At 48.8% G+C, this 15,008-nt stretch overlaps 2 protein-coding genes across 2 annotated transcripts; one reads left to right on the top strand and one right to left on the bottom strand.

Annotated features, from left to right (window-relative positions):
- Window positions 1-2,631: 2,631 nt before the first annotated feature.
- N7469_010531 (DUF3429 domain-containing protein) lies at window positions 2,632-3,780 on the bottom strand (the record flags this gene model as incomplete). Its single annotated transcript, XM_056649436.1, has 4 exons — window positions 2,632-3,054; window positions 3,127-3,351; window positions 3,448-3,492; window positions 3,565-3,780. 4 exons carry the CDS (start codon window positions 3,778-3,780, stop codon window positions 2,632-2,634), a joined length of 909 nt encoding a protein of 302 aa, XP_056496567.1.
- Window positions 3,781-4,930: 1,150 nt separating this feature from the next.
- On the top strand, window positions 4,931-14,477 carry N7469_010530 (membrane morphogenesis protein VPS13; the record flags this gene model as incomplete). The annotated part of the gene is made up of 2 exons (XM_056649435.1): window positions 4,931-14,381; window positions 14,440-14,477. The coding sequence occupies 2 exons, from the start codon at window positions 4,931-4,933 to the stop codon at window positions 14,475-14,477; spliced, it is 9,489 nt and encodes a 3,162-aa protein (XP_056496566.1).
- Window positions 14,478-15,008: the final 531 nt, after the last annotated feature.

Genomic DNA, 15,008 nt, shown 5'->3' with positions numbered 1-15,008 from the left:
GAAAATGTGGCGGGGAAAGAAGGGTGTGACAAGGCGGAGGTCGTAGCTCAAGGGCAGAGAAGAGAGTAGAGGTAGAGGGGGAAAATAATAATAATAAATGTACTCCGAATATGTGAAGGAGAAGTAACAAGGAATTACGGAGAAGAGGGGAGAGTGTAATTGCAATCTACGAGAAGTGGCGGGGGAGTGAAGAAGTGCAAGTTGTAAAAGAGTCGCGGCCAAGGCAGGGCAAAAAGTGGAGCGTTGACGTACGAGGGGCGGAGGCAAAAAATAGGAAGAAGGAAGAGCTCTCTCTTACAACACACTCCCACTTCTTTCACGCAAAACTAGATTCGATAACCCTCAGTCGCGCGCTCTCCAGGTTCGACCGTCCTTTTTATCCAACAAAGTGGATCAGCAATGAGCGTGGAGTGGGGGGGGGAAGGTTGCCCAAATCCGGTTCGGAGGGGGTTTTTTTTCTGATCAGAAGACCTCATCACTCCCCACTTGGCCGTGCATCATTTGGTGCATCATTCCTTTTTTTTTTTTTTTGTTCTTTTTTTTTTTCCCTTTTTCTTTTCTTTTCCATTCCTGATTGTACATACTATACTTCCATGGAATGCTTGCTATCTGAGATGAAGAACTGAAGATTATCGACAGGGTTAGAGTACATATACAAGAAATTATGCACTCTATCTCACAGATAGATACTGCACTATATGTATACTATGATTACCCCTATAACCTCATCTACAAGAGGTCATATAATCATAGAACCAATGCAAAGTAGATACTACTGGTGTCACAACTCCAGACATACCCCATATGCCCGCCCCCAGGGCTTACGCCCTCAAATGCAATTGTCCCCCTTTATGGAGGACTTGACTTCATCCGGAGATCCCATCTACTCCATCTACTCCATTCTCCTCTATCTTTCTGGATACAATTTGTGGATATCGTGTACTATCAGCCCCGTCGATCGTGCACATGACACTCCATTTTTTTCTTTCTTTCTTTCTTTTTCTTTTCTTTTTCTCCCCTGCGGTCCCTGAAGTGGTTCTAGACCTCCCGCCCCTTTCTCGTAGGCTGTTTCTTTTCCTTCTATCGAACGAGCTAAGCCTCTCTGGGGATGATTGCGCAGCTCATCTGATTCATGGAGAATTCATGGAGAATTGCGGAACAATTGTTGGTTGGAGATTGCCCTCTAGTCGCGGCCAAGAATAACCCTCGAAGCCCTTTCTTTTACCCCTGTCACCCCCCTTTGAGAACCCACTTTCCATCAATAACATCTCTTTTCTATTTTCTTCCCAACCCTACCCAAATATCCGAGGAGTGTAGAGTGTCTGGGCAAACATGCCCTCGGCTCGCCTATCAAAACCGCCACGTATGTGCTACATCTTATGTGTAGTTCTAGAAGCATGAAGTTATGAGTTATTATGTATTATAGGCTAGGATGTAGATTGGAACCAGATTATTTCCAAACCCTAACGCTCAGGTAGTGACGTCGCGTTTAGTTCACGCCAACTCTTGATTAGAAGGTTCCAACCATCTGGCCCAGATAAACTAACGAACCACTAAAGCAGTTCAACCCAAAACCAAGACCCTAAAACCCCCCTCGCGCCGCGGGGAAAGGAAACCGTCTTCTGCCAGGGACGGGGACGTGCAATGGGAACAGATCACGCGAGGAATGGGTGACGATCCAAAGGGAATCTCGTGTATAATGCACAGCTCTATCGCAATCGCAGGACAGTACTGTACAGTACTGTAGTATGTGTACTATGTAGGTATGCACCGTTCACTTTGTCCCCTTCTCGCTCTACCTTCCTCCGAATGTAAGCCACGTCCAAAGATGGCCACGCTGGATCCGCCCAAAATCACCAGATTGGACGGTTGCCCCCCCCCTCCTCTCTTTTCGCAGGTGACCTCCCCGGGAGACGGGAGAATAACCTTGGTTTTAAGGTAAACCCAAGCTCGCTGGAGGTAAAATTTTATTTTTGCCTTTTATTCTCTTCCAGGAATTTCTTTCTTTTATTTTCATTTTCAAGGAAAGTACTTAAAAAGCCATCATGTCCATCACATCCCGTTAAACGAGGCGAAGATCTTGCGACTCTCGGGGTCGGCAATCGGGATCATCGTTTCTACATAGTATGTGAAAAGAAAACCCGACTTCGGTCTCGGTCACTTTCTTCTCATGGTCGAGGATCTGGCTGGAGCCCGATCGGCTAAGTAGTACGGCAACCCGGCGGCTTGCCTTCACGTTGGAATTGATCCCCCTCAACTGGTTTTTCTTTTTCTAGAGGGTGCTTTTGACAGTCCTAATCGGGACTAGTTCAGTTGGTCCAATTGCACGTGGATGCATTCGTCAATTGGGGCTATCGCAGTTGTAGATTGAGTTTGATGCAGTTACATTAATAGAACGTCATGTCCTAATATAGTTGCAGAGAGACAGATGTACTATGTATCGAAAGGGTTCGAAAAATTTTGGTTGACACTCCAATTAACAAAGGAAAAAAACAAGCTTTCAGCCCTAGTGCGTTCTGCGTATATTCTACAGGAAATCACGGGGAATGCAAAAATCGAGAGAGAGAACACGGGGGCTCCCATCAATCGGACCCCCTTCAACACAACTTTATATCAACACTTTCAACCGATTTACTCAGCATCCTCAATCTCGGCCTTGCGGCGGGCCTCGGCCTCCTCCTTCTCCTTCTTCTGCAGGAAGAGAAGAGCCTTGACCTTGTCGGAGATGGTGTGCTCAGCAACAATGGTCTGCTGGATCTGCTCACGGCCGATCAGGGTGGCAACAATGGAAGCACCGACAACGAAGGTCAGGACGAAACGGTACATGCCGTACCAGTGGGGAGCACGGCCGGTGGCAGCAGCACGAGCGTCGTTGTAGTACAGGAAGGTGAAAGCGAGGAACTGGGTGATCAGAGCATACTCAGTAGGGAAAAGCAGAGTAGGCCAAGCCACGGCAGGGGCGATCACACCGGCAGCGTAACGGCGGTAGCCGAACTTGCCGCCGTAGCCAGCCCACTCAAGACCCCAGTGAATAGCACCGAGGAAGGAGAGGATCTAGATGAGATATTAGTGGGGAAGTCCTCAATTGATGCTGATATTGGTATTGATATCAAGAGGTCCACTTACCACGGCACCGTAGCCAACCTGAACAGGCTCCAGCATGTGCAGCATAAGCTCAGCACTCTGGCCAGAGAAGATCAAACCATCGCCGAGGGAGGCGGCACGGTTGATCTCGTAGGAGAGGTAGACGGTCTCCAGAGAGGTGGCCAGGTAGGGGATCACACCGGCCATACCGAGGTAGAGAGCCTCCTTGGGGACTTCAGCCAAGCTGAAAGTATCCTTGATGACTTTCTATATTGGAAGAAAAGCAAGCACAGGTAAGCATTTTGTTCAGATATAGCTGATTGATCGATGCAAGATATGGGGAAGGGGGTTTAGGTGACCTACAGCCTCAGACTTCATGCCGGCCATCATATCGACATCCTCGTCATCCTATATCACGGGTAAGCCAGTTGATCAGACATTGCGCTCTATATGATTGCGCCTGGACGAAGAGCCTCCTACCTTGCTGGAAGAGGAGGCGTGGCGCACAAGCGCAGTGGTAACGGGCTTGTGAGCAGCGAGCGCGAAGCTGGGCTTGACAGATGGGCGGATCGCGCGGGCGGACGAGGTCAGCGGGGCCTTGAAGACAGGGTTGACCAAGGTCGAGCGAGCCACAGAGGCATTAGAGCTCGAGACAGCCCGGAGAACAGAGCGGGCGGCGGTGGCACGGTACAGCATGGCGGGGGATGTTAAGGGAAAGAAGCTTTTCGTGTGCAGTCGGGTTAGCAAGCCGCGCCGGAACGAAAAGCCTCGGGTATGGCCAGATTGCCCAGTGTAACTCACCCAATTGGGCTCAAAAGAAGCTAAAGGAGAAAGTGAAGAGTGGAGATGAGGGTGTCAACCCAAAAGGAGACTTGTGAATGAAGTCGGGCAAGCCGTGGATTTCCGAGATGGGGGAGCAAATAAGAATATCCAGAAATGAAGTGACTTGGTAGTGAGGTGATCCGTCTTCGGGCGGGCCGTAGCGGCCCAAATGGCAGTTTCTTCCTTGAGTGCCTGAGGCATGAATATTACTCTTAAGATTCAAATCTGGGGCTTCCCGTGACTACACGTGACCAGGAGCCCTAGCTGACTGACTTCCCAGTTTCAAGCTGCACGGGACTGATGTCACTCTGCGTGAGTAAACAACTGTATTCCATACACAGTACGGATAGAATACCGGAGGGGTTGGTACGTACTGGGCGAGGTTCCCTATTGCAATGTGTTCACGAAGAAGCCTTTCCTGATTTAACTCTTGACATGAATTGATATGAATGCAATTGAGTATTATTCTCCTAAATTTTTGGTATAAATATCATCCTTGATTATATGTAAATGCCGAAGTTGAATCTCTTGGCAGTCACGGGAGTGGCTTCCCCCCGTTTAACCCCCTCCCCGTACGCCGCCTTTGCGTAACTAACGGACATAGCCACGGCCCATCTTGAACCACGCAATCAGGGCCATTGGCTTGGCTTTTATACCCAACGCTCTGTTGCGATCTTCCCGATCACTACCTCAACATCTCCCGTCATTACCATCTCGTCCTTATACCTACTCTGAACTATAGCTGTCGCTCAACTCGAAGGTGGTTGTTCCGCCTCGGTATCGCGTGCAGCTTGTCCTGTTTGGATGGCTTGGATGTTTGACTTGATCCGTTCGTAAATTTGAAGCTATGTAAGGACCCGACCACAGTGATCTTGATCCGACTATTTCGAATAAATCTCTGACAAACTTATGCTTCAAGATCTAGGATCATCTTTAATTGATCACGACCCACCCTTTTCAACCACATCACGGCCGGCAAGAGAGCCCAACCACCCGTTTCGGTCTACGACCACGTTCAGCGACCATGTTAGAGGGTGTAGTTGCCAATTTGCTCAACCGCTTTCTGGGCATATACGTGAAGAACTTCGACGCGACACAGCTCAATATCGGTATCTGGTCAGGCGATGTCAAATTACGGAACCTCGAGCTCCGACGGGAGGCGCTCGATCAACTACATTTGCCCTTGAATGTTGTTGAAGGACATCTCGGACAACTTACATTATCGATTCCATGGTCAAATTTGAGGGGTAAACCGGTCAAGGTCGATATTGAAGATGTCTTCTTGTTAGCAGCCCCGAAAGAAGATGCAGATTACGATGCCTCCGAGGAAGACAAGCGAGCACATACCATGAAGATGGAGAGGATCGAAAGCGCTGAGATCCTGCGCGATCGCAATGCAGAAGGCATGAGCCAAGAGGAACAACGGCGAAACCAAAGCTTTACTCAAAGCATGGTCACGGCCGTGGTGGATAACTTGCAGATATCAATCAAGAACGTTCATTTTCGCTACGAAGACTCTATCGCTTCGCCTGGTCATCCTTTCGCCGTTGGTTTGACTTTGAAGGAATTAAGTGCTGTTAGTACAGACTCAGAGTGGAATCCTACGTTTATCCAGTCGACCTCAGACACAACACACAAGCTAGCTGTGCTTGGTGCTCTATCTGTGTACTGGAATACAGATGCCACCTTGCTGGGCACCGGAAGAGGCTCTGATATTGGCGCCGAAGCTCAAGGAATTAGCCATGACGACTTGATGACCAAACTACGCGATGCTATCGACAACGGCGATGGAAATCAATTCATGCTTCGACCCGTTAGTGGTCGTGCAGGCCTCGAGATGGATAAGTCGGGGAAGTATGACCGTCCAGCCATGAAAGCACGATTACTGTTCGACGAGTTGGGCTTTGTCCTGGATGACAACCAGTACCGCGATGCCTTGATGCTCGTAGACCTGTTCCATTATTTCATCCGCCACCAGGAGTACAAGAGGTTCCAACCAAAGTGCACAGTGAAGGAAGATCCTCGTGCTTGGATGAAATTTGCCGGAGATGCAGTTCTCAGTAAAATCCATGACCGGAATCGCCGATGGACATGGGATTACCTGAAGGAGCGCAGAGATGATCGCATTGCATATATCAAACTTTTCAAGAAAAAGAAGCGAGAAGAAGCCTTCACACCGGAAGAAACCGAGCAGCTTGGAAAGCTAGAATGGAAGCTCAGCTACGAAGATATTCGGTTCTGGCGATCGCTAGCTCGCAACCAACTTCGCAAGGAAAATGTCGGCATCAAGAAACCCCCACAGCAGCAAACTTGGGGCGAGTGGTTCTGGGGCAGTAAAAAGGAAGAGTCTGAGGAAACCTCCATGACCGAAGAACAGCGACAGGAGCTCTACAACGCCATCGACTGGGATGAGAAAAAAGCGTTGTCAGAAAGTGTTGATGTCCCTAGGGAGTGGGCGAAGCTGCAAATCAACTGGAGTCTTCGCGCTGGTAGCTTTACTTTGAAGCAAGATCCACATGGCGCTGCGAATGAGGTTATGAAGCTCGTTTTTGACAACTTCCGCGCCAAGGCTCTTCAACGCCCGGATTCATATCTGCTTGACCTTGATCTTGGTGGATTGAAAATGTATGACGGTACCACTGCTGGCACTCTCTATCCGCAGATCGTGAAAGTCAAGGACTCGCTCCCCGAATCGAAAAAAGCATTGGAACAGAGCACTGACGACGATGATCTTGCATCTCAAGCCAGCGCGGATGATCTTGAGGATGAAGACAGTTTGTTCCATCTACAACTGGAGAAGAATCCCCTCGAAAGTGATGCCGATTCAGCTGTGAAGGTCAAGTTGAAGAGTATAGAGGTTATCTATAACCCACGGTTTCTTGTTGGGATCGTCAAATTCTTCGAACCTCCCGAGAGGCATATGGAGTCAATTGGTGCCTTGCTTGATACTGCTGGGGCTACAGTGGAAGGCCTGCGGCAGCAGACTCGCGCAGGGTTGGAATTCGCACTGCAGGAGCACAAGAAAGTTGATGCACAGTTCGATGTGCATGCGCCTCTAATCATTGTACCCGAGAGTATAACGCAGGAAAGCTCTTTGTGCCTGATCATCGATGCTGGTCATGCAAGTGTTAACAGCGAGCTTGTTGACCGACAAGCTATGCGTGACCTCCAGTCCAAGCAAAAACGGCAATACGAAGAGGAGGACTATAAGCAACTTGAACACTTGCTATACGATCGTTTTCTCATCAAATTGGACTCCACTCAAGTACTGATTGGTCCTGGCCTGGAAGCAACCAAGGCGCAACTCACTTCTGCTGTCGAGTCGAAGAATTTCCATATCATTGATCGAATCAACGTCGACTTTGTTCTAGAGATGTGCATTGTGCCAAAGGTCACGCAGCTCACACGGACGCGTATATCTGGAAATCTGCCCGAGCTGCATGCCTCCATGTCAGATACCAAATATAAGGGATTGATGAAACTGATTGACATTGCGATCCCGCAATTTGATAACGCCAGCAGCTCTTCGGGCCCGGCTGAAGAAAAGGCCAAGGAGGAGGCGGCCATCGCTACTCGAGCTAGAGCAGCGTCATTCCAGCCCCCAGCGCTACGGGACTTACCTGTTGTCGATGACGACGATGAAGCCGAAGGTGACGCAGAGCACCAAAAGAAGAGTGTCGATACACAGAATAATATTCATCGCCGAGACTTCGAATTCAAATTTAATGTAGGCCGTCTGCGTGGCTCGCTGTTTCGAGCGGATGCCCAAGATCCTCTCAAGGATAAATTGCTGGTGGAACTGGTCGCCGAAGGGTTCGAGCTCGACTTCTACATGCGCCCTTACGACATGGTTGCTGAGGTCATTCTGAAATCCTTGAGTGTGGATGATTACATCGAGGAGAACCCGGTACCAGAGTTCAAAAGGATCATCTCATCCAAAGGCTTTAACGCAGATGAAGAAAAGGACCTCTTCCATTTGAAGATGGTCAGGGTGAAACCCGAATCTCCAGAATTTGAGTCAACTTACGAGGGTGTTGCTATGAATCTTGACATATCAGTCTCAACAATCAACCTAGTGGTGACAAGAAAGACCCTGCTCACTTTGTTGGATTTCATTCTCCTTACTTTCACGAGCCCCCAACAGCCAGCCGACCAAGATACACAATCCGGAAAAGCCCTGCAAGAAGCACAAAACGAGCAGCAAACACCACAACAAGCTGGCAAGCTTCGTATCAAATCTAACCTGAAGAGTATTGCTCTCATTCTTAACAACGACGGGGTTCGCTTGGCGACCTTGAGTCTCAACACTGCCGATGTCGGCATCTTTCTTGTTGGCCGTGCCATGACCATACAGTCTCGAATTGGTAGCTTGACATTGGTTGACGACGTTAATCTTGGTGCTTCGGAAGATTCAGATGTACGACGCCTCTTAACGATCGAAGGTGACAATTTTGCCGATTTCAAATACGAGACTTTTGACCCTGAGAGCGATATCTACCCTGGTTATGACTCTGAGGTCTATCTGCGATCCGGCTCAATCAAGATCAATTTCCTAGAGGAACCATATCGGAAGATTATCAATTTCTTGGTCAAGTTTGGTAAAATGCAAGCAATCTTCAACGCCGCGCGACAAGCTGCTGCGAACCAAGCGAATCAACTGCAAGAAAATGCATCACGTATGCGGCTTGATATTGTGATAAAGACTCCTATTGTTGTGTTCCCTAGAGTGATGGCAGATGACCGACCCCGGGACACCATTACTGCCCATCTTGGTGAAATTTACGCTAAGAATGAATTCGTCCCAATGGATGATTCCAAAGACAGTCCAGCCGTCAATGTAATCTCCACTGGCGTTCGCAATATTCGCCTGACGTCCCAGTTCCATTTCGCTGATGGCGTTGTTGAAGAGTTGGACATGATTCAGAAGGTCAATTTGGAGTTCAGCATATGCTATCTGGAACACCAAACCAATAACCCTCGTCCAGATATGGAGATTGAGGGATCCCTGTCCCCTATCAATCTTCGTATCTCACAAAGCCAACTCAAGTTCCTGTTAGCACTTTCGAAGTCAATTCCAGGTGCATTTGCTACCGACGCTGAGCAACAAGAGCTTGAAGCCATGGAGTCTCTGCCTTCATCAGTTACAGAGCCCACAAGAGAAGCGACTTCTAAGGCGGCTCAAGCACAAAAGGACCAAGAAGTGGATGCAGCTACGAGTAACGAGACCAAGGAGACTTGGGTACGCCTTGACATGATATTCAAGGTCGATAGTGTTGGATTGGAACTCATTCTGGCCAACGATAACCAGCCAGCTGGCCAACTGGAAGAGTCTAGCCTGTCCAAGTTCTCTCTCAACGACACTCGAGTGAAGCTTCGCATGCTGACTGATGGCTCTATGGAGTCTGAACTCTTGATTCATTCCTTCTCAATTCGCGACAGCAGAAAACAAGATACGAACAAGTTCAGGAACATCATGTCTCTAATCAACAATGATGTGCAGCAGCAATTCATGGCCAGCGTCTCGATGTCTCCTGGACCCGACAAGCATCTCATCGCGACATTGACCATTGACAGTCCTCGAATCATGTTCGCTCTGGATTATCTGTCTGCTCTCCAGGCCTTTAGCAACTCAGCGTTTGCTTCACAAGAGCCCGTTGAAGCTCTCGAGGAAGATGTCGAGTCACCTGAAGAGTCTGAGCCTGATTCCGACGATGCCCTGTCTTCCGATAAAGCCACAAACGAGGTATCTGCCGGGGGTTCCTCTGCTGGAACAACAACCTTTTCATTCCGAGTCAACTTGGTTGACGCCCAAGTTATAATGGTAGCCAACCCAGCGATTCCTCACTCCGAAGCAATTGTTCTTGGAACCAAGGAGATCCTCATCTCTCACCAGAACGTGTCGACCCTACAGATCCAGAAGGTAGGCATGTTCCTGTGCCGTATGGATAAGTTTGAGACCAGCCGACTGCGTATTTTGGATGACTTCACCGTGGAAGTCTCTGTTGACAGCCGGCCTCAAGAAAAGGGCTCCGCGCTTACCTCGATCGGGGTACATGTTGAGCCCTTGGTTCTTCGTTTGTCCCTGCGTGATATTCTCATGGCAACTCAAATCGTGAACAAAGCGTCAGAGATGAGGGCTGGAAACGCCCAGCAACTGGAGAGTGGAGAGCCCAAGAAGCTCACGGATGCTAAGAGTACGCGAGGACGATCTGGAAGCAAGACATCCTCAACCTTGGCCCACAGAACTCGTCGACGTCTAAGCCAGGCAGCTGATGTACCTGACAAGCATACCGTGCATGGAAGCTCAGTTGTACTCAAACGAGAGGAGCTGTCTGCAGATATCGACGGACTCAGAGTTATCCTGATTGGTGATTTGCACGACTTGCCGTTGCTGGACTGGAGTGTGAAGAAATTCAACGTCGACATTCGTGACTGGTCTTCAACGTTAAATGCTGATACAAACTTCGAGACTTTCCTCAATGTCTACAATTTCTCGAAGTCCTCCTGGGAGCCTTTGATTGAACCTTGGCAGCTTGGGTTCCATATGGCCAAGGAAGTAAATCCTGATGTTTTCTCCATCGATGCATACTCCCACAAGACAATGGAGTTAACTATGACCTCGGCTACCATTGCATTAGCCTCTAAGTCGTTCCAGTTCCTCAACACAGAAGAAGATGTGCTGTCGAAGCCAAGAGGTGCTGATGCCCCATACCGTATTCGAAATTACACTGGTTTCGATCTGCAGGTGTGGGCCGATGTCAGCGCTGGCGAAGAAGGTCCAGCAGCTAAATTGAGCGACGGCGAAGAATATCCTTGGCGATTTGAGGACTCCACTGCCGTTCGAGAAACCTTAACGCCTGAAGGTCATGGTGGCATTGTTGGTGTCAAGCTTGAGGGTAGCGGATTTGATAGCGTCAATCGAATCCCTGTTGTTCGAGAGGGCGAGGTCATCTATGGCCTCAAGCCAAAGCGAGATAATATTCTTCACCGGCTTTTAGTGGAAGTCTCACTTGGAGCAGACAACGTCAAATACATCACATTCCGCTCGCCTCTCTTAATTGAGAACAACACTCAGATCCCCGTGGAGCTAGGTGTTTTCAACCCAAGCGAAGGCCATCTGTTGAAAATCGAGAAGATTCTACCCGGTGATGCACGACCTGCGCCTGTCGGTTCGGCTTATCTTCACTCTGTTGTCGTTCGCCCTGACCAAGGCTTTGGCTATGATTGGTCTAACGAGCAGCTTTTCTGGAAGGACCTCCTTCGTCGGCCTACTCGAACTGTCAAATGCGTGAGCGAAGGTGGACAACAGTCTCCACCATTCTACTTCCAAGTCAATGCCACTTTTGACAGCAAAGATTCAATCACGAACTCATATCCCTATATGAGGGTTCGGATCTTTGCACCAGTAGAGATCCAAAACTTGCTGCCATATGACTTCAAGTATCGAATTTACGACAAGAACACCAAGAAAGATTGGACAAATTTCCTGAGGAAGGGCGGCGTGAGCCCCGTGCATGTGGTGGAATTGTCTCACCTTCTCTTGCTTAGTATCGATCTCGAGGACACGGTTTTCCGACAGAGCGAATTTGCTATTGTCAACGGTAATGCCCAGGACTATCGCAGAGAGCATACTTTATCGTTGACAGATGAACGAGGACTGCAGCTGAAGCTGAAGCTCCATTACTTCAACATCCCCGATAGTGGTGGAGCTTTCAAGGTTTCTGTGTACAGTCCATACCTCATTTTGAACAAAACTGGACTTCCCATGGATATCCAAAGCAAGGCCTTCCTCCAATCTGCCCGCAGTGCCGCCGGCCAAGGAATGAGAGTTGATCCGAGAGACGGCGGACGAGCCCTTCCTTACATGTACTCCTATGGTGCTGATGACAAGAAGAACCGGTCTATTCTGAAGATTGGTGATTCGGCGTGGAGCAAGCCGCAAAGTTTCGAGGCCATTGGAAGTACCTTCGAAGCCGTCTTCCCCGACAAACAGGAAAGATCTGAGTTCCGCTCTGGCGTGTCAGTTGTCGAAGGTGAAGGAAAGTACAAGATGACCAAGGTCGTTACGATAGCGCCCAGGTTCATCTTGAAGAGCAAGCTAGGTGAAGACCTCTTGGTCCGCGAGCCCGGCTCTTCAAATGTTCTTGAGATAAAGAGTGGTGAGCTTGTCCCACTTCACTTCCTCCGACGAACGGCCGAGAAACAGCTTTGCCTCTGCTTCCCTGGTGTCAATAACCAGTGGTCTTCTCCATTCAACATCGCGGACGTTGGAACCGTTCACATCAAATTGGCCAAGGCGAACCAGCGACAGAAATTGATTAAGGTCGACGTTATTCTCGAGGATGCCACTCTGTTCCTCCACTTTAGCCTCGAGAATCGCAACTGGCCGTTTTCGATGCGCAACGAGAGTGACACAGAGTTTATCTTCTATCAAGCCAACCCCAACGTGGAGGATGACGAAGAGGACCGATCGACTAGCTGGAAGCCTATCCGCTATCGTCTTCCTCCACGAAGCATTATGCCTTATGCATGGGACTACCCTGCCACTAAGAACAAATCTCTTACCCTTACTTGCCAAGGAAAGGAGCGGCGGATCAAGCTTGCTGAGATCGGTAATCTGATTCCAATGCGAATCCCACCTCGACAGCCTGGCGAGTATCAAAGGATTATCGATATTAACATCGTTGCCGATGGACCTACACAGACTCTTGTACTGTCCAACTTCAAGCCATCTAAGAGTGTCTACAAACAGCAAAAAGGCCAGTCGTCCCAGACAAGCATGAGCACCGGGTTCGAAGTCAAAGAGATGAAGTCGGACGTGAACTTCAAGGCTCAGCTTCGTCTCGGTGGAATAGGTATCTCTCTAATCAATCAGAACCTGAAGGAGCTGCTCTATTTGACATTCCGTGAGATTGAGATCAAATATCGGGAGTCAAAGATCTACCAGACCCTCAACACCACCATCAAGTGGATTCAAATTGACAATCAATTGTACGGCGGTATTTTCCCTATCCTCTTATACCCTAGTGTGGTACCCAAGACTGGAAAGGAGATGGAAGCCCACCCCATTTTCCATGCGATGATTACGAGAGTCAAGGACGACTCATACGGTGTTTTATACATCAAATATGCTACTCTGCTTCTGCAGCAGATGACTCTTGAGTTGGACGAAGACTTCGTTTTCGCTATGCTAGACTTTGCTAAGATCCCAGGGGCTTCGTGGTCTGAGCCTCACGAGGGCAAGCTTTGTGAGGAGAACCTTCATATACCAGAGCCCCAGCAAAATGATGCTGGCCAGGATGTCTATTTCGAGTTGCTTCATCTTCAGCCCATGCAGCTTGATATCTCATTTATGCGGACAGAACGCATTAATGTTGAGGATACTATGCAACCATCGAATCCGCTTATGTTTGTTGTGAACGTTATGACAATGTCTATGGGCAATGTCAACGATGCGCCAGTCCGCCTGAACGCCCTAATGATCGAAAACGCTCGCGTTTCGTTTGGCAGGCTATTCGGCAACGTTCGAGCGCACTATACCCAAGAGTTCTTGCGTCAAGTCCATGTGATCCTTGGCTCGGCAGACATTATTGGCAATCCCGTGGGTCTATTCAATAACATCAGTTCTGGCGTGGCGGATATATTTTACGAGCCATATCAGGGTCTTGTCATGACCGATCGCCCGCAAGAGCTTGGAGTTGGAATTGCAAAGGGTGCCACGAGCTTCGTCAAGAAGTCTGTTTTCGGTTTCTCAGATAGCATGGCAAAGTTCACTGGTAGTATGTCTAAGGGGTTGACCGCTGCGACATTAGACAAGGAGTTCCAAGACCAACGCCGGTTTTCCAAGTCTAGAAACCGTCCGAAGCATGCCCTGTACGGTATTACAGCCGGCGGTAATGCATTTGCCTCTAGTCTGGCGAGTGGTATTGGTGGCTTAGCGCGTCACCCTTTGCAGGGAGCCGAGAAGGAGGGAGTCGCGGGCTTCTTCAAGGGTGTCGGAAAGGGTATGATCGGCTTAGCTACTAAGCCTGCAATCGGTGCTTTTGACCTGGCCTCAAATCTGGCGGAGGGTGTTCGGAACACCACCACTGTCTTTGATGCCGAAGGTCTGGATCGCGTGCGACTCACTCGTTTCATTGGGATCGACGGGATCGTCCGACCTTATTCACAACGGGAGGCTCTTGGGCAATTCTGGCTCAAGACTACTGAGAATGGAAAGTTCTTCAACGAAGACTATATCGCTCACCTCGAGCTTCCAGGTCGTGAGATCATGGTCTTGCTGACCTATACACGAATTATGCTCGTGCGCACGAAGAAACTCGACGCGGAATGGGACATTCGCCTCAAGGATATCCAAACAATTTCAAAGGAACGCACAGGAATGAGCATCACACTGAAAGGTGGTGCGAATGGGCCCTTTATTCCCGTCCAGGACGAGAGTTCTCGAAACTGGCTGTACAGACAAATTGCCATTGGTGAGCACTTCGCTAACAATTAACAAATACCCCCCCAGTGACTAACTCTCTTCCCTAGCGGTGAACGCCTTTAATGAAAAGTATAATCGAGGATAGACAGGCAGCTGCCAATCTGTAACGATTTCATGAAAATGGACTGCATCATGATTTGGATTAAAAGAACACAAAAAGGGGATGGGTGATTGATGCTTGGAATTGCTCCCTTGATTCAAGATTGCCTTGTTGGGAGCTGGGAATATTATCCGATTCAGATAAATACTTCGTCCGCACATTCAAGTTTCGTTTTTTAGGGCATGTTTCTATTCGCAAACTCCGTATACAACGAGAATATTGATACAATTCAACGTTTCGTTTTCGAACTGGCATTCGTTCCAACGAATGTAGTAGGTATTAAATAGCCTCTGACGTGTTGGGTACTTACTATTAACCGCCTGCTACTGGGTAGTAGTACGCCACGATCACGCATAGTAGGTACTATGCGTGATCGTGCTAGGTAGCAATTCGTAACTGAAGCCTTGAACTTGGCTACTCACAATGGTACACTGAAGTAGTTCATTGCATAGACGAAAATAACTGGTGTCTTCGACTTTACTTATAGCCTGCAGACCTGGAAGTGCCCTCGTCGTT

The sequence above is a fragment of the Penicillium citrinum genome (genome assembly GCF_028827155.1).
Source record: "Penicillium citrinum strain IBT 23319 chromosome Unknown utg000009l:1.0-4274883.0:1.0-4276374.0, whole genome shotgun sequence".
NCBI lineage: Eukaryota > Fungi > Ascomycota > Eurotiomycetes > Eurotiales > Aspergillaceae > Penicillium > Penicillium citrinum.
The sequence above is the reverse complement of the archived record's forward strand: the minus strand, read 5'-3'. Positions and strand labels throughout refer to the sequence as shown.